The following is a 27444-nucleotide window of genomic DNA, read 5'->3' on the forward strand; positions in this document are numbered from 1 at the left end:
AAGCAATTTTTGACCAAAGAAAAACAATAATAGTCGTGACCTTAAGGTCTCTTATCTCTCACTACGGTCTGATTAGGCCGGACCTATGTAGGATTCTGATTGGTCGACCAATTACGGTTCGAATTTAACTTTCCATTTCATACTTTAAGAACCTGTATTCCTTCACCAAAACGCAATCATGTTATTGTAGTGTCCCTGTTTATTGTGCACCCGGTACCACCCTCATCATCACATCAGCAATTACAATGTTCTCTCAATAGTGATTGATGGTTGAACCAACAAACACGTGCCATGAACACCATCAAAAATATCTGCACACGCAAAAAGTGTGTCGGAGATAAGGTGAACATCACACTTTGGGCTCTTGGCACTAACCCATACCAACACGAAGATTTTATTACGGAAATTAGACTCAAGGGAAAATTTAAACTGTAATTATTGGGCTAGATTTCATTCAATAGTGATTTTACGTACGGGTAAAAAATAAAAGTGTAGATGATGATTGTACACAAGGCCATTGGATAATCGGATGCCTACCCCTTGAAATCATAAAAAAAAAGTTTGTTTTAAATTATTTTCAGAAAACAAATATTGACCAGTAATAATTGTTGCACTGTAACATGTACAGGAAATACTATTACGTCATTATCTTTATTGTTGTAATCTTTATTCAAAATGATTCGAAATTGTGATTCATAAGGTAAGGTATAGCTTAACAGATAAGCCGACCTATTTCTCCTGATCCTCTCTGTTTATTATCGATTCCCAAAGGCACTCAACAAAGACATTTTCCCAGGGTTCAAAAACAGGGGTAGGACCTTGAATATGAACTGCTAAACAATAGATATGGTACGTTATGGAACCATAAATCCTGCTTCATTGTGTCGCTTTTGTTTTCAAAAATTGGATAATCATGTTTGACGTTAAAATCCTTAAAACTTGAAAAAAATAAGAAAGAAATGTGAAAAAGTTCCATCATCACTCACCACTAGGCCTAATATTATCATTTTTAAAATGCGTAACTTTTCAATTAAATCTTCTCATACAGTTTCTCAACCTAGAAAATTGTCTTTTTCTTCTGAACATTTTGTTTATAATAAGATGGGATTTATAATCAAGTTTTTAAAACTTGTTCTTCAAGGACATCAACGCAACAATGTAAGTGGAATAATTGTGAGAAGAAATCAAAGTTTATTTTTGAAAAAAAAATTATTTGATAATTAATAGTTTTCCTTTTCATCCGGTACAATCTTGTATAGTTATCCATTCGATTATTATAGTTCCAATAGGCTATTCTTTACCAATTATAGGCCTCAATAGAACAATACTACTTATGATACAAAATAAGGATGTTTGCTGTATTTTTGCATTATAATTTCCGATCAACTTATATGCCGCATCAGCAAATTAGGAAGTGGGGCTGTCTAAAAATAGGATTTTATGACGCTAAAATTTGCTGCTAGAGTTGATGATTGATTTTTCTTGTTTTAGAAATCAAGACGGTGGTACGAGTTGGGCCTTTTAACAATTTATTTATGTGTTAGGATTAGTGATTTTCTTTTTAAAAAAACGCCCTCATTTCAACTTCTTTGCAATATTGAAAATTATTACAGAATAATTATAATTGTCAAGGACTGACATATCCGATCGTATACGCCCGTTTTGGAATCACGGACGGACGGGCATGCTTGTTCAGTCACCATAGCTTAGTCTTACACTTAGTAAAATAATATTATGAATATTTGGCAATAGCTGTTCAAAGTTTCCAAGTGTTTGTACAATTTAAATAAAAATACTTAATCGGATTACGATTGTAGCCATAAAGAAAATGTAAATAACAATACATATACACGGACCGTCATCCCAGGCCTCGCGAGTGCCTTTTACAATGTGACGTCATGAATCGGAAACTTTAGGCTCCGCCTTCAATGTCTGTTGTTGATCTTACTCCTGTAGTTTGTAAAGAAGTTTATGTTTAAAACGAAACAAAATAAGGAAATAGTTAGTTCTAATATTAATGTGTTTTATTCTGTAGATAAAAACTAAGTTGTTCTAATAAGTATCTGGCAAGTTGTGGAATACAATTTCTTTTTCAATGGAACAAACCGATCTATAGACATTAGTTTAGCGTCGTGTCTGCGGAGGGGTAACTGGCAATTGAATGAATTTCCGGTTATTAACTCCAGAGCGCGCAGCGAGTTTGGCAAAGAACGTACTTCAGCAGACAACTGTATGGTGCGGGAGTTAAGTGTTGTGGGGAGACTCTCAAAACAATTTTTGATGATTTACCTAACTTAATGCTGTTGTTAGTTTCTGGGATTTTAACATCAAGTTTGTAATGTTAAATTGGACCTTTCGAAGGAATATTTACATGAACAGGATTTATTTGCGGTTATTTTTGTGAAGACTTTCATGTGGGTCTGAGAATCAACTTCTTCTTGTCTGCCAAATTTTCAAAGATGGGGAAGATGAAGACATTGTTTTCACTGATTTTATCTCTGATGACCTTATGGAATTATAGTTGTAAGTATTAGTTTTTTCTCCATAGGTTCATCAAGGAACTAACATCTCATTAAAAAAACAAGGATTTACATTTACACTCGGATTTTTAGCCGTTATTTTTGCCATGTTTTACTAGAATTGGACCTTCTACTGCTAATACTCTAGTAAAGCACTACATTGACCTGGATAGAGGCGGGTCATTTATGCATTTTAAGTGTTATGCAAATTTATCTGAGCCTACATCTTATTCTTTCTTAAATCCTGTAAATTAACTTTAATTAAAGACTATGAATATTTGACACATTGCAGATTCATATTATTGTTAACCACTATAAATTCTACTTTCAACAAAGTATAATATTATACTTATATTTATATATTTTTAAAGTAATAAACATGTCACAAAAATGAAGGCCTAAATTCTGTTGCATAAATCAATGTATATTAGTAGATTAATTTGACATGCTTTTAATAAGTTGTGTGGATGTTATTATTCAGTGTGTTTATACTTTGCGACATTTGAAGAACTTTCAGCCCTTTGGGATATTCTGTGTAAAATGATTTGTTCAAAATAAAAAAACAAACTTATTTTTAATATTAGTAGTGAATGTGTTATCTATGTGTGAACAAAATAGTAAAAATGCCCCTACAAATGTGTCATAAATATGTATAAACTAGTTAACATGATTCATAGAAGTACTGTATAACCTTGATTTTATTGTAATACTAATTCTGAATAACTAAAAAAAAACCATTATTATTATATTGCTTTGTTCGGGTACATTAAGTTATGCTTCTGAAAATAAATAAGGACAACAGAACAGAATAAACAAAAAAACTTGTAAAAGAATATTTCTAGTTTAAAACAGTTGAATTTCCTAATACTAGAATCTCTGAAAACTAGAAACTCTCTTTGAAAACTGGAAACTCTCTTTGAAAAACTGGAAACTCTCCCAAAACTACCTGAGTTCTAAAAGGTCTGAAATTCATTCATTAAAACACATCTGGATACCAGAATATCTAAAAAAACATTAGTTTCTAGAATTGAGGATGAACTGATACCTGTTGATTGTAATGTTATAAATTGTTCATATACCATTGCTAAATTAAGACTATTAAGACCAACTTTCAATATATGAAGAATATGCAAACATTTCTTTAAGATTGAAAAAATAATTTTATTTATTCTTTTACATTTTATACTTTAAACAAATCAAATTCGAGGTAAGTATGTTTGCAAGTTTAATATAATGTGTAAACAAGGTATACTTAAATTAATCATTAAATCTATTTAGTAAAAAGATGTAAATGAAAGTTATAGTGCAAAGGTTAGGAACAAAGTGTGACAAAATGCATAGAACATTTATTAGCCAAAGGCTCTTATGTTGTTTTAATGATACCAATTTATAAATTGATGTTAAGTTACATGCTTTAAGATATGTACTTATACATACCACATGTTAAACTCTTGTTGGAAAATTTAAATGTAATTAGATTCAATTTGTGACGTGTTTACCTGTGGGTGAAAAATTCAATTGATAACAAAGGTCAGATGTTGGCCCCCTTCCTGTAACCTTCAGCAATTGTTCCAAAAGAAATATAAATGTTAATGAAATGAATACATAACTTGTTTAAATGTCATATAAACAATTAATGACATATATGTTTATGACATTAAAAAATTAAAAATATAATATAAACATAATGATATTGAATTACTGTATAATAATAATAATAATGTCATTTTTACAGCTGAAAAAAAAAAAAAAGATAATTCTAAAATAAATATTATTAATTAATATGGACATTTTAAAACATACTAATATTACATCATTATTATCAACCAATTATTGATCAAAGTATTGAATACATACAATAAAGGATAATCTTTATTGTTTTTGCCTTTGTTTAAAAATAATGAGAAAGATTGAGACTAAGAAGGTCAACAATTGATTTAGTAACCAGGATTTGAGCTATACACCTGTTGAGTAAGCTAAAGTAAACCAAACACCCTATTTAGGTTACATCTTCATTTTTGCTTAATTGAATTCAAGGTCTGATTTATTCGTAGTTCCTTTGCATTCCCATTGCATTCGTTGATGAAGGTGATTGAATAAACACATAATATGTATTTGTGTTTCTTACATTTTAGGTTACTTTAACAATAGTAGTCCTCACAGTTAATTAAAAAGTTAAAACAAAACAAAAAATAAGAAATTCCAGCAACTTTATAGGTCTGCTCTATCCAAAAAAAAGTTTCAAAAAGATTTAATATGTAGTTGTTTGATAATTGCCAAATCTTGTTTTGAAACAACTTCACCATTTTGACACTAGTTTCAAAGTAACTTTTATAATATTTCTGTGAGGTAATTAGAAAAACTGATGATGTTGAGAAAATGTTAAAAGTGTATATTGACAAAGCAATTGAATGTTACTATTCCAAAAGACCATTTTGTTTTGGTTCATATTGTATCATTTTTATAAGGTCACTGACGATAAAGGTTCTATCAAGAAAATGATGAGCTTACTAAGGACAAGGGAAGATCTTGCGAAAGATCAGGTATTGAAATCGTAAATGTTGTCGCATAGTATCTACTACTTACTATCTTATCTGTAAGAACATCTTTAGACTTGCTGTATACACATGTAGAATGCATTAAGTGTGTGTAGAGTAGAGATGGCATTTCCTTCGAAAATTATGAATGAGAGTTTTTTGTATGGAGTGTAAACCGAAGCGGCGACCAATAATCAAGGTTTTTTCAGGTCATGTGAGGCCGTTTGTTTGTGAATGACATCTTTCCGCTCACACTTGCCGCACGATGTCAAATCCTTCTCAAAGTTTTCCCACGCGTGTCCAAGATTTGGTAATCTCCTATTGACAAATATTATTGTTTTACTACATTTCAAAAATTCGTCGCCAAGGACTGTCGCCAATATATAAAATAAAAAACTTTATATATTGACTAGTCCAATAAAAAATGAATATATTATTTATTGACTTAGATGACTATTTGTAGGCCCTATCTATAGAAATGCTTTGTTTAAGTATAGACTTACTTCCTTCGCGTTCCCCAGCCTGCACCCACGTCAAACAAGTTAAAAAGCTACTATTTTGATATCCAGACATATTGTCTATACAAATGAATGTTTAAATGCTAATAAATAAAATTAAGAAAGCGTCATCTCTTATGTTTAAATATAGATTTTAATTGCTGTATTTTAAATTGTTTAATCCAGAATTTAGTAATAAACTTCCCATGACAATGACCTGGTTAGATTTGAAGCAACTCTAATTTTTATTTCTCTATGTGGATTTAACTTAAACATGATATTCGGAGTAATTGGTACCTCTTAAGTATCTGTTACGGCTCAGATTTTAGTATGTGTGCAAGAGTCTCACATGATTCTTTCTTTTTTTGTGGCTTGTTTTAGTCTTTCCTAAATGAAAGTCATGCTTTATTTTGGTATGTAGTTCAATGTACTATTTGAAAAATAATATACACATTGTTTTTCAAAATGACAATAGAAATTTAGTTTCAACATGATTACCTTTATTTAATCTTCCATCTAGGTTAGAAAGTTACTTTTCTTCCATGCCAAAAAATATTAATATTTAAATTCATAAGAGATAGATATTTTAATATAAGTTACGTAGATTATAATATAAGAAGTTGATGGTAGGTCTACTACTGAAGTAAGAAGATAATTGTAAATGCATACTAATCTTTTTTTTTGTAATGATATAACACAATAATAAGATTTACTTTTAAACATTGTTATGAGCATGCCAGCTGTCATGAGATATTAAACATAGAGCGTTGTATTTTCCATTCTAAAAAAATTATCCAGGGAAGTGTTTAACCACTAGCTAACCCTGGTTAGATCTGAGACCATTATCTCAATACTTAATTCCCTGCGGAGTAAAGATGGGACCCTGCAGAATCTTAAGACGACCCCTGACCTATACCCCTTGATATCACCTGATGACTAACCAATTAAAATTGTCCATTTGCAGCCAGTCTTTGCAGTGGAACAATCGTTCCACGTAGAACGCTAAATTACCCTTTTCCTGTTCACTGACTAAATGCTATGACGATAGTTCTAGCTTTTTACAAAACAAATCTTTTGTAAATATAATATTTAGTATTTCATGAATGATCTGTTGTTATTGTACAACACTTTAATTTCAACTTTTTATAGTATCCATTTTAAATCTGTGCACAATTGTAGAAATGTTGTATTCTTTGTTTAAAGTGATAAAAATGATTTTGACACTTTTACGCAATTTCTAAAATACCATAGTTAATTCCCCTACCCTGACAGTTAATATTATGTAGGTATTGTAAAAGCAATTAATGGTACGCAAGAGAAAGGAAACATCCGTTGATGGTTATTGCCTTGTGGGGGCGTGATATCCGTACTTAGAGTAACGCTAATTAATGTGTAGGTTGTCTTCTATGAAGAGTCAAAGAAGTCTATGTGGGAATTGATATAATTTTCTTTTATTTTAAAAGTATATAACAAACTTTATAAAGAAATTAAATTTAGAGGTAAATCACTGAAAATTTTGTGTGTATATTTTTAATTTATATCAGATAAGACTTTGTCATGCACTATAATTTGAATGTATTTGACAAAAGAAAAAAAAAATATATATATATATATAAAATTTACTTTTCTACTAATTTAAGCTGTATTAATGAAAAATATTTCACAATTTTACTCTTATATAAAAAAAGCAATATAGAGTACAATATTAGTTCATCTATGCAAGTAAAGTACATCAACATGTTTAAATTCTTAAATGTTGGCTAAGGTGAGATCGTTAAATAGGGCACACTTGTTTCTGCCACTTGTACGAAGTAAATATTTTGTGGTTAGATTGCTATTGTTAAGACAAAGCGATGATCAATTATTGGCCAAAAGGAAAATCAATTGGAAGGCGGTGGGAAGTTATAAGAATTATTTAAGTAAAGTATTTGAATAAACAGGATACTTGGAATAACGTTGGGTTCAGCCACTCACCATATTGTATTAGCCAAATGTTTTGTTGGGCTGCGCTAGAAAACACCCTCCTATTAAAAAACATATACTTCCTTTATATAAAAAAAAATCTGCAGGGGCGTTTTTACATCAACATGGGAAGGAGTGGGTTCGCATTTAACAGGCCGAGATCCAGGTTCATGCACTTTTAGACAGGGTTAAAAGAGAACATGTGAACTGCTATGTACTTAAGCTGTTATAACTTTTTTTCCCTTTTTTTCTGTATGAAAGGAATACATGTGTAAACTGTCACGTGAAAAAGGAGAATCATTAGAAATGGAAAAAACTAAAAAGAAGAAATACAACCTAAATTAAAGTACATAGCAATTTCTAACAAATTATGATATATATTATATAAAAATGGAAAAAAAATCGAAAGAAGAAATATTGTATTGTTCAACTTAAATTACTAAGTAAAATTTAAAAAAATTTTGAAATATATTATAAAAGTTTTTAAACTTTAAAATGTTTTCTGGATAGTTCTAGGAACAGTGGCAAACAAAGACAAAGTAATTCGCCACACTTTGTTTCAAGTATTATGTTATGTTTGTTTTGTTTTATTAGTGGACTCTAGTGTGTAGTTATGTCTCCAAACTATCTAGAAGTTTATCAAATGTAAGGAAGGAACTACTTGGACAGTAGTTTTACGAAGGCCAAATAAATTTTAACTTTTCTACGAGCTTATTAATGAATTTCAAGGTTATTACTACCGGTTCATGTTATTCAATACCGTCTAAATATTAGTTATAAGTATTTACTTAGAATTTGAAGTTTTTTTAGTAGTAAGTAATTAGTACAAGGAACAGTTGCCAAAAAGCAAGTTTTGTTTGAAACGTTTTGCGTTTACCCACTCAATGGCTTAACACTTTTACTTCTAAAACATTTTATTGTTTTACTTCATTTAGAATTTTGTTATTATTGTTTGATAATTTCTTTGGAATTTCTCTTAATTTTAATGAACCGATAAATGAAAAAAAATGAAAAGGATTTGTTTGCTTGTTTCTAATTCAATGTCCAAGTTGCAAGAAAGCATCGGCGGCAGCAGCCACGCGTACTTATAATAATTCCTTCCTGTTTTGCGTTTGTACATTTTGAGCCCTGGAGATTTCAACCGTGCTCAAGACAACGTTGTCTATGGAATGTATTACAAAAAGTAGAATTTAATATTTTACTTAATTTCTTTGCTACTATGTCTATAAGTATAATCCACCTTGTTTAATTAATTTCAAACAAAGCAGATACATCAGTTTAACAGGAAAGTATCCTATTAGAGGTGTTCTAAAGGAGGGGTTCTAATGTAATATACTTACCTATAATACAACTTAAGTTTTCTTTGATTTCAGAAAACCTTTATTTATCTTAATATAGTTGATTTTATTAATTGTTAATGAAATTTAAAATTACAACACTAGAAGTTGGTCGTTATTTATAAATAGGAAGTGTGTGGTTTGAAAAGACGTCATAACAGTAGCTTTAATTCCAATTTTCTGTACACCTGTTGTCCTAAACTATTTCAAGACTTTGTAGTGTTAATTCAATCCAATTCAATTCAACGTAAATCAATACAATTCAATTCAACGTAAATCAATACAATTCGATTCAATTTAATTCAATTCAAAATAATTCAAATTCATACAGTTAAACTCTTTTGGTCATGGCAGACTCATAAATACTATAATCAAAGATAAACAAAACTCAATTAAACATATAAATTGCACCTTACACTGTCACTTACTATAAAGTCTTACGGCTATCTGAAAAAATTATTTTATAAATACAGTCAACTCTCCTAATACCGGACACCTTTGGGCTGATGTAATATGTCTGGGTTTCCATATATTCAGAATGTGTTTTTAATGGTAAAAAAGAATTAGGGACATTTTGGACCTACAAAAAGTCCAGTATTGGGAGAGTTCATTTTGACAATATTTTGACATAGATTTGAACTGTAAATTTCTACACTCATGAATAATTTTGTTTCTGTTTCATTTTAAAAAGGATAATGTCACTTTAGTTTACAATAAAAATGTTTTATGTCCTACAAGAAGATCTTAAGTATGGTTTTTAAAACCAATAATTACTATTATTAATTGGGAAAAAAATAAACTAAACAATTATATATAAACAAAAGGTTCAACATTGGGTAATGGAAAAGGATGATTAATCCTGTAATGCCCTATAATAAGTGCTTTGTGAATACGATATTTATTTTATTATTGTTTCATATCTAGCAGCGCGAAACCTGCCATGTACAGAATTGATAGAAAATATAACAAAACAATAAATTATTAATAAAACTCTCTACAATATCATTTATTTTATTGTAAAACATTTATTACCAAAAAAAGGGGTCAATATAGAAATATCTTTTTCTTATACACAATTAATTTTACCTAAACAGTTTGGAGAAAATATATGTGAAAATCGCACAAAAATAAAAACTTCAAAAGATGATGAATTAATTTATAATATTGATATATATTTTTTTTATTTGAAAAATCACTCGATTATGTTTTTACTTGTTTTATAATATCTGGTGTCCTACCTGTCATCAACATATGTGCAAATATGGCCAATATGAAATTTAACACTTTAGATTTTAGATATATATCAGGTTATCTATCTATGGTACAGCAATAGATACAGCATTGGTTACATTTTAAAAAAGAGAAGAAGCTAAAAGTAAGAAGCAATACATGTAATTATTATTAAATAAATATGAAGTGTTATCTTTACAATTATGCTGTTTTTGTTTAAAATTAAAAAAAAATTATTATTTTATTTTTATCTATTATTGGGTATCTTAAAATTGTAGCCTACTTAATTAGGCCTATTACACTATCTTGTTTAATCTACTAATTTAGTCCTAACCTTGACTTGTTGTTAGTTAGATGTATTAGCTACAGGGTCAAAGAACTTATTGTTAATATTTTTGACAAATATATTACTGATAAATTCAATGGCAAATTATTGGGGAAGAATGCTGTGGATAGCAGTGACTAGGTCTCAATGGTGATACAAATAAAAAATTGTAATCAAAATGATAAAGTAAAATATACAGAATAAAAGTGCACTGCATTCTTTCTTTCTTTCTAATCCTTCTTCAGTGCAATTAATATAAGTAAAGTAAATGATGATTGTCATATCACTACCTTATTTAAGCATATCACTGCCATATTTGGGCACATCACACTTATTTTGTCAAACTACTTTGATAGTGTAGACAGAGCATAATAAAGAAAGGTTATCATAGAATAAGAGAGCTATTTATTTACACAGAATATATGTCACTATAGGCTAGTGTAATATAAATAATCGTCTGGTGCTAATTCAACCTCCAAATCAATGATGATGTTACAATCTACATTATATAAAGCCTGACGATGACACAGGTCATAGAACATATTGCAAGGGCCACATCCCTTAAGGCACAACAATTATGTTTATAATGATAGGTGAAAGTATACTGCTTAAGTTTTAACCTTAAAATGCCTTTTATCATCCAGAACATGTCTCTATTAGAAAATTGAATATTTCAACTATACATATGTATGTAGAAATTACATTGAACTCCAGCCCAAGCAAAACTAGGCTGCAAATGGGTGTTGCAATAAGACATGGGTTGGAGTCTGATGATTAAACCATCCCTATATACCCAACCCCTAAAAGTAATTTTCAACTTCCAAAACTCCACTCTACCACATCAAAACTCTCCTACATTAATTGATTCTGTTAGGTTAATGGCCAATAAGATTAATTAATTTGATCATGTCTAATTAACGTCTGATTAATACCTCAGCTGACAACACCTCGGTCATTACCAGGTTGATGACAGGTCAATGAGATTTATGATGTAGAGCTTTCACAGGTAATTTGGACATTGGTATCTACAATGACCATCTACTTTGTTTAGTTAAGTCACCCATTCGGTACTAATTAAGCTAAATTAACTAATTACAGTTACGTTTGATCAATGTATAACAGGAGTGATGCTGTCAAATGGAGCTAGCTGCATTGGTGCCTAGCAGCTTTTCTATTTCTATTGACATTCCAAATGAGGAACTCAAACAGAACAGTTTCTTTCTTTACTATCACTCCCATAACCAAAACCCATCCCCCACCTCCCACAACCAACTACATAACAAAAATGCACAACCAATGAACGCTCAGGAGAATATACAAATTACCCAGTGAAAGTTTTATATAGTTCACAAATCAAAGAGTGTCGAGGTGCAGCATTTCTAACATAAAAACAACTTTACAAAATTTAAATATCCTGTTTTCGGTCAATTATGGATTTTATAGGTCATGTGTCTATGACAATCTTTCAAATATGCCATTTTTTAGGTTGTTTAAAGTGCATGAATATTTAATAATGACTTTTGATAGAAAAACAGATTTATTTCAATTATGTTTTTGGCACCACAATATCTCGATTTTTTACCGGAGACTTTAGTCACGATGTAGTTAGGTATAAAACCCTGAACCCTGGGATATGGTTTTCATGTTTGTTATTGGTTTCCATCTCCCACCCACCTCCCTGACAAGTAAACAAATAACTTAAAAACTTAACTAACTTAATGTTGTTTACTTGATCCATTGATAAATAAAGTACAGTGACTATTATATCGCTTTATTAAGGTATTTTAAACCCATCTTGTACCAAGGTTACCTGGAACCCTCCAATCACAAAAAAAGAGAGACAATATTTTGGCACCTGTTAGTCTAATAAAACCCCATTCTATGGGTTTAAGTGATCATCCTTTGATCTTGTAAAAAAAAGACATTCAAAAGTTTGATATAATACATGTATTTTGATAATATCAATTATGAAAGATCATCATAAGTTCAAGGAGTCTATCATAAGGTTAGAAACATTTTATTAGTAAGCAAAGGGAAGAAAAAAAAGCTGTACTTTTCTAGTGTGAAGACGGGTGTAGGCCAGTCAATCTAGTCTATTATAAAATAAATATGGTAGAATAAATGAATGGTAGGGAGGGAGGTGAAGGAGAAGGGGAATGTTCTAGCTTTTACCATTTTGTTCATTCTGAACTTAATTATGAGACTTGCCTAATTTAATTTGATTAATTAAAGCACTTACTCAATAATATAATAACCTGCTTATTGGTATAAATGATCATGCTAAAGTTCAAAGAAAATGTATCTTGGTTGTTTTGAATGTCATAGTGACTCTAGATAATGGCTGAAATGTATGCAAGGTAAAATAAGAAAAACATTTTTTTTTATTGTTATATTACTTTTTAACAAAATGCATTTTATATTTAGTATAGTATTGTTTTTTTTACAAAATATATACAGTCAAACATTAATGATTTTTTTCACATACATCAGTAATCATCTGATAAAATTGTTTTTTTTTGCGCCTTTTATACGTAACTACTTCTCCTTCCTAAGGATTTTGATCGCGTCTCTCGGAAATAACCTATCTTCCTATAGCTTTGAGAGATCTTAATGAGTTCTCCTGCTGTTAGTGTCTAAGTTTCCAAGTTATATTGCTCTCTCCGGAAGTTGTTCAAAACTATTATGTACAATGTACCTGTTGTAATATTTAAAAAATGGCTCCACTTTTTTAAATTTGAACATTTGTTGTCCATGATTAATATGTATACCATCATCCTTATTTAAATGTTTTTGATTGGATAAAAGTTTATCAACTATTTTCTGCTTTCTAAATATCATTATTTTTTTTTAGATGCGGAAAAACCACCACATCTAATTTCCGAGACAAAGGAGAAAATTGTTTCAGCCGGGAGTGATTTAATTTTAAAGTGTGAGGGCACTCTTCTAATGGAGTGGATCTTTCCGCCAGGCGAACTAGAATACCCATTGAAACAGCGATTGATAATTTCCCACAATAGAACATTTAATGACGATGGTAGTACGCAGTTTCACGCTTTTCTGACCGTTCGTAATGTGTCATACACAGACACGGGACGTTATAGCTGTGTTTATAACAAATACATGGCAAAAGATTCACCATTGATTAATAATCAGACGGCTGACACAGTGTATGTATATATCACAGAGGCTAAAAGTAAGTACCATTATTCAGATCTTTTTCAAAAGGCATCTAGCTTCCAATTACCACCCTTTTTTGAAAGGATGAGATGAAAGCATCTGAGATATGTCTTCTTCTTTTTTTTTTGGGAAGGGCACCTTCACTTTAAATTACCTAATGACCCAATGACCCAAATACGCAATTGTATTCAACCAACATTCATGGCTTATTTAGATTTTCTTTTCTATATATTATACAATATTTAATAATTATTTATACTGTACTTATCTAAATCTAAAAATGTAAATACGATATTATCTCTTTTTTCTAGATAATTCATTGTTTTTGCCAGTCCAATGGAAACCAATAATCGTGTTCCCAGACGAACAATTCATCCTACCCTGTCGCGTTAGTAATCCCAACATCGTGGTGAACCTAAAATCTAGTTATCGTACTTTTGAGATGAATGATAACCTACGATACGACCCTCAAATTGGATTCATTGGTGCCAGAGGCGACCCTATGTTTAATGAGATGATGCAATGCGCGGCTGTGTTTACCTATCAGGGAGTGAGATATTACGCTACTGAGATGTTCCTGGCACATTTTGAGGGTGAGTTTTCTTAAAGATTATATGAATGGATTTTAAAATTTCAAAAAAATATATTTTGTGTGAATCCTTTAAATGTGAATAAACAACACAGCAAAAATTAGATTCAAATACCTAGTAGAACTTGAGAAATAAACAAATGAAATTTAGTATAAAACATCTGTAAAATGGCTGACGAAATGACACGCCATCTTGATTTTTATGAACGTTTTAAACTTGACAACCTATAGGCAGTCCCTCTTTGAGTTTTCTGAAAAGTCTGGTTTTCTAAATGCAATCCAATATGAAAAAATTGATGCGTTTTTTGTTTAGGGTTTCAGTTATCAGAGATATTGGTATTGGGATGCTATGGCTTCGTACTTTTCTTTGTTCCAAAAACCTTGTAACTATTATATATTTATAATGGTGACTCTCTCACAAACTTTGTTGCAAAAACCTTGTAATGAAAACTTTCTCATAATTCTATGAAAAAACAATTTGTACACATAGTATTGCTAAAATTGTCTATTAAATAAAAAAAATCAAAATGTTTGGTGTTTACAGCTTTAGTGAGATCCAACTTACCCACTATACTGTGTTGTGAGAGCATGCATTGGGTCCAAATATCATTAGTAGCTTCTTATACTTGGCTCCGTAATTATATACACATAATATATTCCGACAATATAGTTTCTTCTGTACATGTACAGGATACGCAAAGTTTCTTGAGTTAACAAACAACGGTAAGTAAAACAAATAAGTCCTGCTTGTTCGATGGTCGGTAGTTGAGAGAGAGACAAAGAATAAAAAGGGTTGCATGCCATTCGTTACACCTGCTAACACATATGCAAATTGCCTCTACACAGCTAACGCACCAATCCCGGATCCATCGTTACGTGCAAGCAAAAGCGAGTTAATTCAAAGAGAAGATGTTGTTATCAACTGCACAATTGAGGTTCCGTTGAGTACAAGTAACAACCTGTATTTTACTTACCCTTCACTGGGTACAGAGGTAAGGATCAATGAAATGTCTACTTTGAAAACACAAAAGTTTTGAAGAAACTACTTACCCGAAAGACCAAAATGTGATTTGATTTGATTTTATTCGGTTTCAACATAAGATTACAAGACAATATGAATACAAGCAATTTACAAGCAAATACATTTATTTAAATAAGAAACCAAGGATAACCCATAAAATCAACTTAATTTTAATAAATTTGTTATTTCTTTAAGGGTGTATCCAATCGTATTACGGAAGTCAAAAAAGACCAAGAGGTAGTTGAAATTGTAAATCGTCATAAAAGAACTTATCGCAGATTAGTTAATACGCTGACTGTGAAGAATGCTACACTGCAAGATAACGGGGAATACACTTGTACTGCACATAACCGCAAAGGGGAACGCAATGTGTCTGTGAATATCAAAGTTCTTGGTAAGAAGACAAGTTCATATTATGAGCTTTCATTTAAACAAACTTAGTTGAATTTTTGTTTTCATTTTTTCTGTTTTGTTTACTTTTCTTTTCAAATAGAGCGTGGGTATGTTTCAATCAAGAGGATGGGGCAGGCTAACCCCCTCTTCAGAAGTAAATATCATTCGTCAATCTGCCTTAATTATTACATGCTATTAGTAAAAAAAAAAAAAAGAGTTAATATATATACATATAACTTTTATGTTTTTATTAATTCATTGTCTAACATTATCATTGTACAGTATCATATTCATTGTAGTAGTAGTATTTAGTAATAATAATAATCACTATATATGTACTTATTGGCACTTTATAAACGCAGCTATGTGGCATTGCAGCTTGTTTTCCCTTCCTATTCTGAGGGTGTATGTTCAATCAAAACCCTGTACCACAAATTTCTTGGAATGATCATAACATTTTAACCACAAAGCTTCAGCATTATACTTGTATTTCTGTGTCGTGTGAAAATAATACAATGCTTATGTCATGTTACTTGCTTTTATTTATTGTCACTTTTTCCATATAAAAATCAGAAAAAATTTTGCCAAGACTCTTCATTTTTTCCAAGTTTCATAGTCAAATCCCTTTTCTGAGTAACTGTAAAAGTCCTTATCATTTTGGTTGGTGGTTGGTTACTGTATTGTATGTTGGTAAATTATGTTGCATGTTGGTAACAATGTTGTAGTGTAGCTATTGCTTCTAATTTATAATTGCAACCATTGTATTACATATTCCTATAGAAAACCATTTTTACAAAATGACAAATATCAATACACTCAAAGTCTACAAAAAATATTAATAATTATGGAAGGTGAAAAAATAAGAAAACACAGATTTTGTTTGTTTTGTTTTTTTTTAACAAGACAAGGCTGTTCGAAGAATAACAATTATAGACAAAAAGTGATTATATTTCAATAACATTTTAAAAAAAAATTGTTTTTTTCCTAACAGAAAGCGGTTATGTTTCAATAAAGAAAATGCGGCAGAATAACCCATTAACTGTCCTCAAAGGCCAGGATAGGTTCCGTATTTCGTTCATCACCGAGTCATACCCAGCAGCTGATTACCAATGGTATAAAGATGGTGTGCTGATAACACCAAAAGACATTAAAATGTACCAACCACGAGAACAGACGGACATCAGGCGACTCTTGATACGCAACGTTAAAGAAGAACATAGAGGGCAGTATATGCTCGTGGGTAAAAACGCATATGCCTGCGTCAACAAAACATTTGATCTTGAGGTTTTAGGTACGATCATTAACATGTTAATTTATACAAGAAATTATACGTTTATGAGATTTCAATTGTTAGGCGATATATAGTATTCTAATGCATAATTGTTTGTGACAAAAGGCAGAAGGCACTTCTTCACACAATAGGATCTTTAAATAAATTCTGTAATTATTAAAAATCTCTCAATTATGATACCATCAACCATGTAGGTATAAAAATAGTATCAATGCACTAAGATAAGTAATTGTCCCCAAAAAAGTTACAAACAAAAATTCAGAGGAGTATCTTCCAATTAGCAAACAGGAAATAGGTCTCTGGGATATGGCCATGGTACAAAGACTTTTGGCAGGCTGCTTTAACATCAATTAAGTATGTATCCTATATATTCTTTGTTCCCACTAAGTCAGCCAATGTTAATTTAACATCCACTAAAATTAAATTATCTGATTCACTGTTGAAATGAACGGATTTAGAAAGTCTAAATAAGCAAGTACGACCTAATTTGACAGACTCTAAAAGTTAGAAATATTAACAAATATAAAAAACAAAATGCTTTCAAATACATATAATCATATTATAATGCATGATTTTTAAGAAAAAAAAATGCATTGGAACTTTTCCCATTTCATTGGTTTCTATTGTGTAAAAATCATGTTTTTATTGGTTTTTTTTTTAGTTAAACCTACCATAGAAATAAAACCAGAGCCTCCACCAGCGAGGGAGCCCTCACTATTTCAACGCGGCTCTGACTACACGCTGACCTGCATTGGTAAAGGTCGCCCTGCGCCGCACGTTTACTGGACATATAGTGATGGTACCTACTGGCATCCAATCAGCACGGAAATCGCTGATGAGTTTTACGTGGAAGAATCATCGCTTGATAAACAGATTCTACACATAAAGCGAGCACGTAATATGAGAAACTACACTTGTGTAGCGGTGGCAGAGGTCGCGGTAAAAGAGGAGAGTTTCAACTCTAGCAAACTTGTCAACTTTTTGATTACAGGTAAATTGATACACTTTACACTCTAAAAACAACATTTACAAAACATTATTTATATGCTTACAGCAACAAAATACTTTTTCACTAAAGAAAGCACCATGTTTAAAGAAATGGGAGGGGAGTGATGGTGGTAAGGTGGATATGCATAAAGGCCAATTTACACAGACGAGCGTAATGGTAATATAAAGTATTATATAGAATCTTTGTTATTCCTGTTGACCATTTACACACAACGCGGAGCGGACGGGTGGTTTCCGCTCAGAACAGATACAGTTTCTATGTTGGACAAGCTACGTGCGTTTCCGCTTACCGTTACCGCTTGTTGTGTAAATTGGCCTTAATAGAGCGTGAAAGGATATGTTACTCCCTGAAATTTTATTGAATAAAGTTTCTCTTTTTCTTTGCCAGATGTTGCTAGTGGTCTTGATGTCACAGCATCAACAGTGTCACCAGTAAATGGTGACAAACTTGTTGTCACATGTCAGGCTAGCATCTATGCTTTTGAGAACCTCAAGTGGAGTAGGATAACCTCTGAGAATAACACAATCCCGATACACACAGATGATAATTACAAAATCAAGGCAGATCAAGATGAACTCACAGAGACTTCCACTTTGACTGTTAGATCCGTTGGCCTGTTTACCAGTGGCAAGTTCATATGTACTGCAGATAAGAAAATCAACTATGGACATATGAAGACAGCTAATGCTTCCGTAGTTATACAAGTTATTGGTAAATAATGCAACTGATTTTTCTATGTTTTCTCTCTGTTCTCTCCTTCTCTTCTGATAGCGTGTTTAGTAACAGGACCTGAGATGAGGACACAATGATAATAATAATAAATTAAATTTATAGAAAGAGATGCCCTGAACAAATGCCTCCTTACACATGAACCTGTAGTTTCGCTGAAACAGAAAAGAAAATGTTAAAGATGTTTGTCCCTAAAAAACATGAAAAATGCGGATTAAAAAAAATCAGACTTTAAATAGGCCATTTTGCAGTTTTAATAAAGTTATTTACTTCTGTAAAAAATAAACCAAAAAATATAATTATCTCACAAAAAGACAAAAGAAATGTTAAATTTTAACCAAAAACCAGTTTTAGGGGGACAATATATCATTAATATTAACGAAAGGCATTCTCAATCTCTTCATTTCACTATGCTTATCTGATGATGAATAACTAACAATGTTATGTTACAATGCTTTTTTATTTGAAATTAGGTTATAAATGTTTTATTTTAAACAGACAAAGAAATGCCACGTATACTTACTGGACCAGAAAGTATGGAGGTACCAAAAACCAGTGAACAGCAACAGTTCAACCTCAGCTGTTCCGCTGAGGGCGTCCCAACACCAACCATTCGATGGTTAAAAGACGGCAAAAACATTATTACCAAAAACCATCCATCCACTAAAGGAAACACAATTGTTTCAAATATCACGCGAAGTCGGATAACATCTGTGCAAGATAGTGGGCGCTATACGTGTATCGCTGAGAACCGTGTTGCACGGGTGAATGCATCGGCTGATATCAAAGTTCTAGGTATTTAAAATATTTTTTTTTATGTTTTATTTTTGTATATTAAGCTCTGTCTACATTATTAAAGTAGTTTGACAAAAAAGTCATGCTATACCCAAATATGGTAGTGATATGATGTCATCATGTCCATATAGGGGTACATCTCATTTTTTTGTCCAGAAAGTGTGATAGTGTAGACAGAGCTTTAGACCTAACAAAAAGAATTCTACTGTATGAAGATTTTTAGGGCAAGGAAAACTATTTTACATATTTTGACAATGACATTACACTCCATTTGTTCTCTGTTTTTACTTTTTTAAGTTAGATTTTCATTTCTGGAGCATTGACTCACATTTCCTGTCTTTTTTGTACAATTTCCTCTCAATTCCATGATTTCATAAATTTGCATATTGGGAAAATAAGATCATAATATGATTAGTTTGTTCTAAATTAATTTAAATCAAACGTAGACGATTTATTAGTCGTTTTTCAATATTATTCATTTATTTATCATCATAACATTTTCAACAAATTATTCAAAGTTAAACAGCACTTCCAAAATATGTGTTAATACTAAATTCATTACAGTAACAATTAGATTATATTTGAAATATTTCTTTATTCTTAATTCTTATATAAAATTCTTATAAATAATAATAATAATAATAACATTTATTTCGACAAATAATAGAGCAAAATACAGAGTAACATAATAAATGTAGAACCAATAATGAACATAACTAATATAATGCAAGAAAGGAAATATATAAGTGAAAAAGGGACACCACAGCAAGCAAGCTTTAAGTTCAATAGTGAAAAAAAACAAACTAAAACTTCAAAATTGTAAGAAATTATTAAATAAATTATTAATAAAACAACAATTGATATTTATCAAATGAATGCGTTTATCCAAACACAATACTCACAACGTATTCACTCTAACTAAGAATAGGACTTAAGGTCAAGTATGATGTTATTTTCCACGTACTCAGATTAAGTCTATTCCTAACATCCGGGTATTTACGAATCATTTTCCCATGATTCAACAGTGTTTTACATAGTACGCACACAGGAAATGCTGATTGAAAACAGGCTGCAGGCTTCCAAATCAATGACAGGCTTCCCGTGGTTGTATACAACACAACCACGCCTGAGCTATATCCATTAACATACGACTCGTAGGTTCTAACCCGTATGCAAAAATCCTATTGAAGACACATGTGTTTAATATCCCATTTGAGTTATATCTATTATACAGAGGTTTGGGACATTAGTATTACCCCTTATTCTACTGTAGTGTTAATCATGCCATAAACTATAATTTGCATTTTAGTCTGAACTTAAGTGCTTATATCCTATATTTGTTGTTTTGCAATTAAACTAATTGAAAACTATTGTAAGAGGGTATTTCATTTGTAAACAAAGTCCCTATTAATAATACACAAATCAACTATAAATATCGGGGTAGGCTAATATTCACATTGACTACAACTATTATGAAAAATGATAGTCATAAAAATTTATGGCATTACTGTTTATTTGTCTGTAGCTATTGCTAAATACATTGTGGGTGCGGTTGTAAGGCAGAAAAAGTTTTAATTAAGTCTATGTATAAATGATTGTAGGATCATGGATGTACCTATACCCATGGATGTACCTATACCCAGGGATGTACCTATACCCATGAATGTGTCTATACCCAGGGATGTACCTATACCCAGGGATGACCTATACCCAGGGATGTACCTATACCCATGGATGTACCTATACCCAGGGATGTACCTATACCCATGAATGTGTCTATACCCAGGGATGTACCTATACCCAAGGATGTACCTATACCCAGGGATGTACCTATGCCCAGTGATACACCTATAGCCAGGGATGTACCTATACCCAGGGATGTACCTATAGCCAGGGATGTACCTATGCCCAGGGATGTACCTATACCCAGGGATGTACCTATGCCCAGTGATACACCTATAGCCAGGGATGTACCTATACCCAGGGATGTACCTATACCCAGGGATGTACCTATGCCCAGTGATACACCTATAGCCAGGGATGTACCTATACCCAGGGATGGCCTCGTAATCATTATATACAATATTGTTGTTAAAAACTTTGTAATATAAACAAAACTTTTTTTTTATATAGAAAAAGTATCAATTTCTGCGGCACAGAGCACTAACATGATGGCTAAGCTAGGAAGCAACGTGACAATGAGTTGCACATTGTTGGGTGTCCCCAAGCCTTCCATAACATGGGAGCATGTCGTCAACAGTACCACAACAAGACTCCTTCCAGAGCATCTATACAACAATCCAAATGGAACCCTGTACCTGACGGATGTCCAGGTGAAGGATAATGGAACGTACCTGTGCATTGGGGAAAACAAATTGGGAACTGATCGTGCCAAGATACAGTTGAGTTTATGTAAGTGTCTACATATTTATTTTATATTTTTATTTATTCATGGTCAAACACAAAAAAAGTACATGGTTTGAAATCGTTTTAACTTTGAACAAAGTTAAAAATTCACATGAAAATACAAAAATGAGGTTAAAATTTGATAAAATACAGATAAAGTACATCATTCAAAATACAAGATTGGTGTGTGTAAGTGTATAGTAAATTTATGTAAAATGACTCTTTATTCATCCTTTTATTCATTTATTTATTCAATGATTCATTCCTTAATTTATTTAATAATTCATACATATTTAAAGAATTTACATTTATTCTTTCAAAAAAAAAGCAAAAAGGAACAGTTTATAGCCTTGTTTTGGTAATTTTTAGATGGAGGTTATTGGCCACAGATTACGCAAAATTATTATAAACACAGTTTTCAAAATAATAATAAAAGCAATTTTCAGACTGTTTACTGAAAAACATTTCTCAGGAAAGCAAGATAGATATTGAATTCTTGCCAAAAGACATTTCCGTTCAAACGTATTTCTTGAGAGGGTCGTGTTTCTTAAGCTCAAGGACATGAGAACGTGCATACAATCATTTACCCTTGGACTATTATTAACAAGTACGTACAATATCACAGAATATTAAAGCATATATTTTTATATACATTTACAATAAAATATATACAATTTACCTCTGTAATTAGTCACTAATATTTAGCAAATTTTCCTATAAAAAATATCTAATGAAATTGACATATTGTTAGATAAAATAGAATTTGAAAAAAAGTTTTAATCTAGGAAGAATTATTCTCACTCTTGCTTTAAAAAGAACTTTTAATCAAGGAAAGATTGAATCTCACTCTTGCTTTAAAAAGTAGAACTTTTAATCAGGTAAGAATGAATCTCACTCTTCCTTTAAAATATAGAACTTTTAATCAAGGAAAGATTGAATCTAACTCTTGCTTTTAAAAGTAGAACTTTTAATCAGAAAAGAGTGAATCTCACTCTTGCTTTAAAAAGTAGAACTTTTAATCAGGTAAGAATGAGTCTCAATCTTCCTTTAAAATATAGAACTTTTAATCCAAGTTTGAAGATTGAATCTAACTCTTTCTTTTAATGTAAACAATGAATAAGACGCATCAGAAATAGACGTACCTCAAAATAGATGAATTGGCTGCTATCCAATCAGATGTACTGTAGTTCAGAATGTTTTCATTCATCAGGATGGATGTGGCTTCTCTAAGACTCTTCACGTGAAGTCTGCTTTACCATTTGCTTTTGAATGATAAAAGAATGAAGCAATTACCAATCTGCTAATCTAAATGACATGTACAATTTGTATTATACTAGCATACTACTCAAAATTCAGTACATGACCGGTACTCGCAACATTCAAGTTTGGGACCTTTTAGCTATTCCAATATTTTGGAACGCCAAAAAATATTTAGACCATTTTCTTAATTTAATCTAAATTGGATGGATATATTGCTAGTAACATTAATATATTTGATGATGTGCATAAATCAAATTTTGTAATTAAATGACAACTACTACAAAATTAAATTATGTTCTGTCGGATAATTTGTAATACTACTATAAACTATAAAGTTTCACAAAGTGGTGCTTATTTAGATAAAGTGTATATACAAATGTATATACAAATCCAAAGGCAAATTACTGAAAAAATGACAATGCTATATGTATCAGTGGCTGGATCTCAATGGAGACACAAATAAAATAAGCAAAAAGCTAAATCAAAATGATAAAGTAAAACAAAAAAATTTGCAAAGCTTTTGGGCAACACTAGCCCTTCATCAGTGCAAATGTATATATTTATAAACATCACAGACACAGATATATATATATATATATAAAGAAAAAAACAAATATACGTCATTTTTAAACATTTTTAGCAAACCTGAGTCACAATGTTAGTCATCTGATAAGTCACATGACCTTCGGATTAAGAAAGTTCCGTAAACACGTTCCATTGACCTGATTATGAAGAAAAAACGAAGTTTAGACACATTTATTTACCGCAACGTTTATTCCGGATAAACTCAAAACTATTAAGAAGAAACATGATGAAGTCAACATTCTAACATAGAAACTGTTTTACACGGGACTTATCACATTTATCCAGGCCAAAGATCATGAAAAATATATTTCAAATGTTCAGGATTGATGGAACCTAAAAAATTACCACAAAGATGATGTTTAAATGTGCTTCCTCAGACATTGAGATGGGTTTGGTGGTGCTTAGGTCCAGAAAACGATCCAAGACTTAGGTCGTCAGTCATCACAAATCAAAAGCTCATTAACGCTCTGTCTACACTATCAAAATGTGCCCATACATGGACATGTTGAGTTCATATCACTACCATATTTAAGCATATCACTACCATATTTGGGCACATCACACTTTTTTTGTCAAACTAGTTTGATAGTGTAGACAGAGCTTTACATTGTTTTACTCTTTCTTGACATAGATCCAGAAGAACACACAGACTTCGCTAGGTCACATGGTATGAGTGATGAGATCCTCAAGGCAGTAGTGTTTGGATCATTCTGTATTGTTGTGCTCTTTATTCTGTTCTTCTGCTTCCTCAAAAAACGACAGGTAAGTGAGTCTAATAAGGAATACCAACTTTTAGAAAAGTTAATTAACAAATAGGCTTTCATGTACATCTTCATGTAAAAACATTTGTTGTGTACTCATGAGGAAGAATGCACACACAGACTAATATTGCTTTACATATTGTTAAAAACTATTATAAATAGGCCGTTATCTATATGAGATAAGGTTGTACTACAATAAAAGGTATTTGTCATTTAAAAATGACAAAAACACATCGGTAAATCAAACTATCAACCAACTGGCCCTATATCATCACTTATATGCCTTGATTTCAGCTGAAGTATCTAGTACGGTACAGTTCAAATACAATTATCTTCTTTTTTGGATCACATATAAAATGTTATTCACATTACAAAAATATTTGAATAATGAATTGCTGATTGATTGCGCTAATTAACCAAGTGATGGATCGTTTTATTAGTTAATTGTTTCTCCTATTTGTTGTGATCACCTACGAGTCAGTGACCGCTGTCTCGTAGAGGTCAAAGACCTCTTACTCAAGTTTACAATACTATTGGCATTACTTAGGTTTCTGTGAAAATCTATAGATAAAATCAAAACGAATTTGGATCTTAAAAAAAGTGGAAAGAGTCAAGGATTTGTTTGGGTGTTACGCAATGTTGTGAATGTTTTGAACATGATTGAATGTGACAACATGTTTATAAAATCCGCTTTTGAATTAATGTTATTATCGAAGTTTCATGTGGCTCAATGGACAGTAGTATGAAAACATAATAATACAAAACTTGTATAAATTGTAATTAAATTCGAAAATAAAATTTAATGTGATGAAATAAACAGTAAATAACTTCTTAGAGATTTGTCATTATTTTACCAGCTTTGAAATTGAAATTTAGAATTAAAATTTGATTTTTATACAGAAATTAATGTTAATATATATAGATCTAAAGTGATATATATATCTATATATGTGAAGAATTTGCCGGGCTTTCACTTTGTTGTTATTTACACAGAACAGACTCCGTCGACACCGGTGTCAAGGGGCAATGAATTTGGTTAGTGTCGGAAATAAATGCAAAGACTATTTATGAAAGTTTAATAAGAATAACAAGCCTCAAGTGCTAAGTTTAATAAGATTTCAATTAGAAAGTTCTTAAAACTCATCGAAAGTTAATTGATTTAAATTAAAGTCATTACCGATACAAGGAAATGTTAGTTGGTTACGCAGCGGAACAGTTTTTACGCGTTAGTATGCTTCTCCACCAACTGACCCTAACGTAATTCAGTGACCATATCCAAATTTGACCGCCACACATGCTTCAATTATATGAATAAATTTAGATGTGTGTCGGTGCTTATCAAGAAACAGAGACCCAAATATGTCTTCCCCCATCTATTCAGGTGATTAAATTATAATCATAAATAAAAAAAATGCTGATTTTAAATTATTTAATTCAATATGCATTCAAACATTGCAAACCAGATTTCCTTTTATCTCACAAAATCTTAAAGTTTCCAAGTTTACTCATCTGTTGGATGAAACATTTAGCTGTCGGGTTTCTGAAATGAAATTCAAATAATTGTATTATACTGATTTACAGATTTAAACACGGTTTAAGGAATAACAGAATAATAGATTTAATAACAAATTGATTAAAATATTTTCTCTCGATTTAAACCTCTGATTGTTACAACATTTTAAACTCATTTCCTTCAAATGTGGAATGTTGCTGAGGAATTCACATGATGCGAACGAAAGGTTATGCTTCATTGATTACGCATCATTGATTACGCATCACACGTCAGTGGTTACATGTTGACGATTATGTAATACATAGGCCTACATTAGTCTGTCTAGTTTCATTTTAAAATGTCAAACAACAGTGGTCTAAGTAGGGAATTAGCAACTTACTGGTCTAGGTACATATGGTCTAAGGAGAGATCCATGGACTAGGCATACATTTTGTATCAACATTTAAAAAGCATAGTATCTGATAATATGCACATAAACAACTTATGTGCAAACTTCAAACATTGAAATACCAAGATATTAATGTGAGTATCTTTAAAGAAAAAACTTTGTTTGGCAAAAAGTTAAACAAAACAAACAATTTGTAACTAAATAAATGTTTGTATAGCAATCTTACATTCGGCATTAAAGAACATTTTAAAACTTTAAAACTAATTTTCAATATCACCTAACCTTATTAATAAGCTCACATAAGTTGAAATTTATTATTTTTGAAGAAATGTATAACATTTTATGGCTATCTAATTCAATCGGAAATTTAGAACAATTATTTATGAAAGAAATATTGAAATTAATAAAAGAAAAAAAGTACATGAATTGCAATGTGAAAAGTTATCAGTCATGCGTGACCTTTGTGCTCAAGAGAGTGAATCGCTGTCCACGCAAACAATATGACAAGATAGCTGTCATTGGCCAAGGCGTCGGGTTGGATGTCTGTTTGGTACCGTGTGGGGTTGGCATCGACTGCGTACAGCGGAAATGAGTCAGCGCAAACCTAAGTGACATTTCCTGCCGGACTGTCACTTGTAATGTGAGAATTCGGGGCAGGTGATAGCTGGAGTGGGTTTCTAGGGGGCTTGTACCACTCTCACAAAAATGTAACAAATCACCTGTTTTTAGCCCCTGGATCTTTCATATTAATTCAAAATCTTCTACTATGCATTCATATTCAAGCTATCTTATTCATTCTTTATTCAATTTATCTACATTTTATGTATTCTTTTATTTATTATGGTTATAGACTTATTTAAACCTTCTTTTATTCAATTTGGAAATAACAAAAATAAACCAAATATTTAAATCATACAAAAACTGTAAAGCTATAGTATGTCTACACTAGTATCAAACTAGTTTGACAAAAAAAAAGTGTTATGAGCCTAAATATGGTAGTGATATGCCCAAATATGGTAGTTATATGACATCATCATGTCCATATGGGCACATCACATGTTTTTGTCACACAAACTGTGTAGACAGGGGTTAAGGATTAAATTGAATAGATTTTGAATTA

The 27444-nt window shown here is 31.3% G+C and overlaps 1 protein-coding gene across 2 annotated transcripts in view; it reads left to right on the forward strand.

Annotated features, from left to right (window-relative positions):
* Positions 1 to 2207: 2207 nt before the first annotated feature.
* The window catches only part of LOC144843592 (vascular endothelial growth factor receptor 1-like), a 31903-nt gene continuing 6666 nt past the window's right edge, over positions 2208 to 27444 (forward strand). Inside the window, exons 1-12 of one of the 2 annotated variants that reach the window (XM_078700438.1) lie at positions 2208 to 2523; positions 13259 to 13600; positions 13896 to 14177; positions 15020 to 15165; positions 15390 to 15588; positions 15688 to 15741; positions 16579 to 16878; positions 17540 to 17869; positions 18275 to 18598; positions 19115 to 19411; positions 21545 to 21823; positions 24294 to 24424. In XM_078700438.1, the coding sequence (XP_078556564.1) occupies positions 2460 to 2523; positions 13259 to 13600; positions 13896 to 14177; positions 15020 to 15165; positions 15390 to 15588; positions 15688 to 15741; positions 16579 to 16878; positions 17540 to 17869; positions 18275 to 18598; positions 19115 to 19411; positions 21545 to 21823; positions 24294 to 24424 (2748 nt within the window). In that variant the 5' untranslated portion in view covers positions 2208 to 2459. The remainder of the gene's footprint in view (positions 2524 to 13258; positions 13601 to 13895; positions 14178 to 15019; positions 15166 to 15389; positions 15589 to 15687; positions 15742 to 16578; positions 16879 to 17539; positions 17870 to 18274; positions 18599 to 19114; positions 19412 to 21544; positions 21824 to 24293; positions 24425 to 27444) is intronic. The other variant, XM_078700439.1, reaches the window with a different exon arrangement.

The sequence above is a fragment of the Antedon bifida genome, chromosome 5 (assembly GCF_963402885.1).
Source record: "Antedon bifida chromosome 5, ecAntBifi1.1, whole genome shotgun sequence".
NCBI classification, from domain to species: domain Eukaryota; kingdom Metazoa; phylum Echinodermata; class Crinoidea; order Comatulida; family Antedonidae; genus Antedon; species Antedon bifida.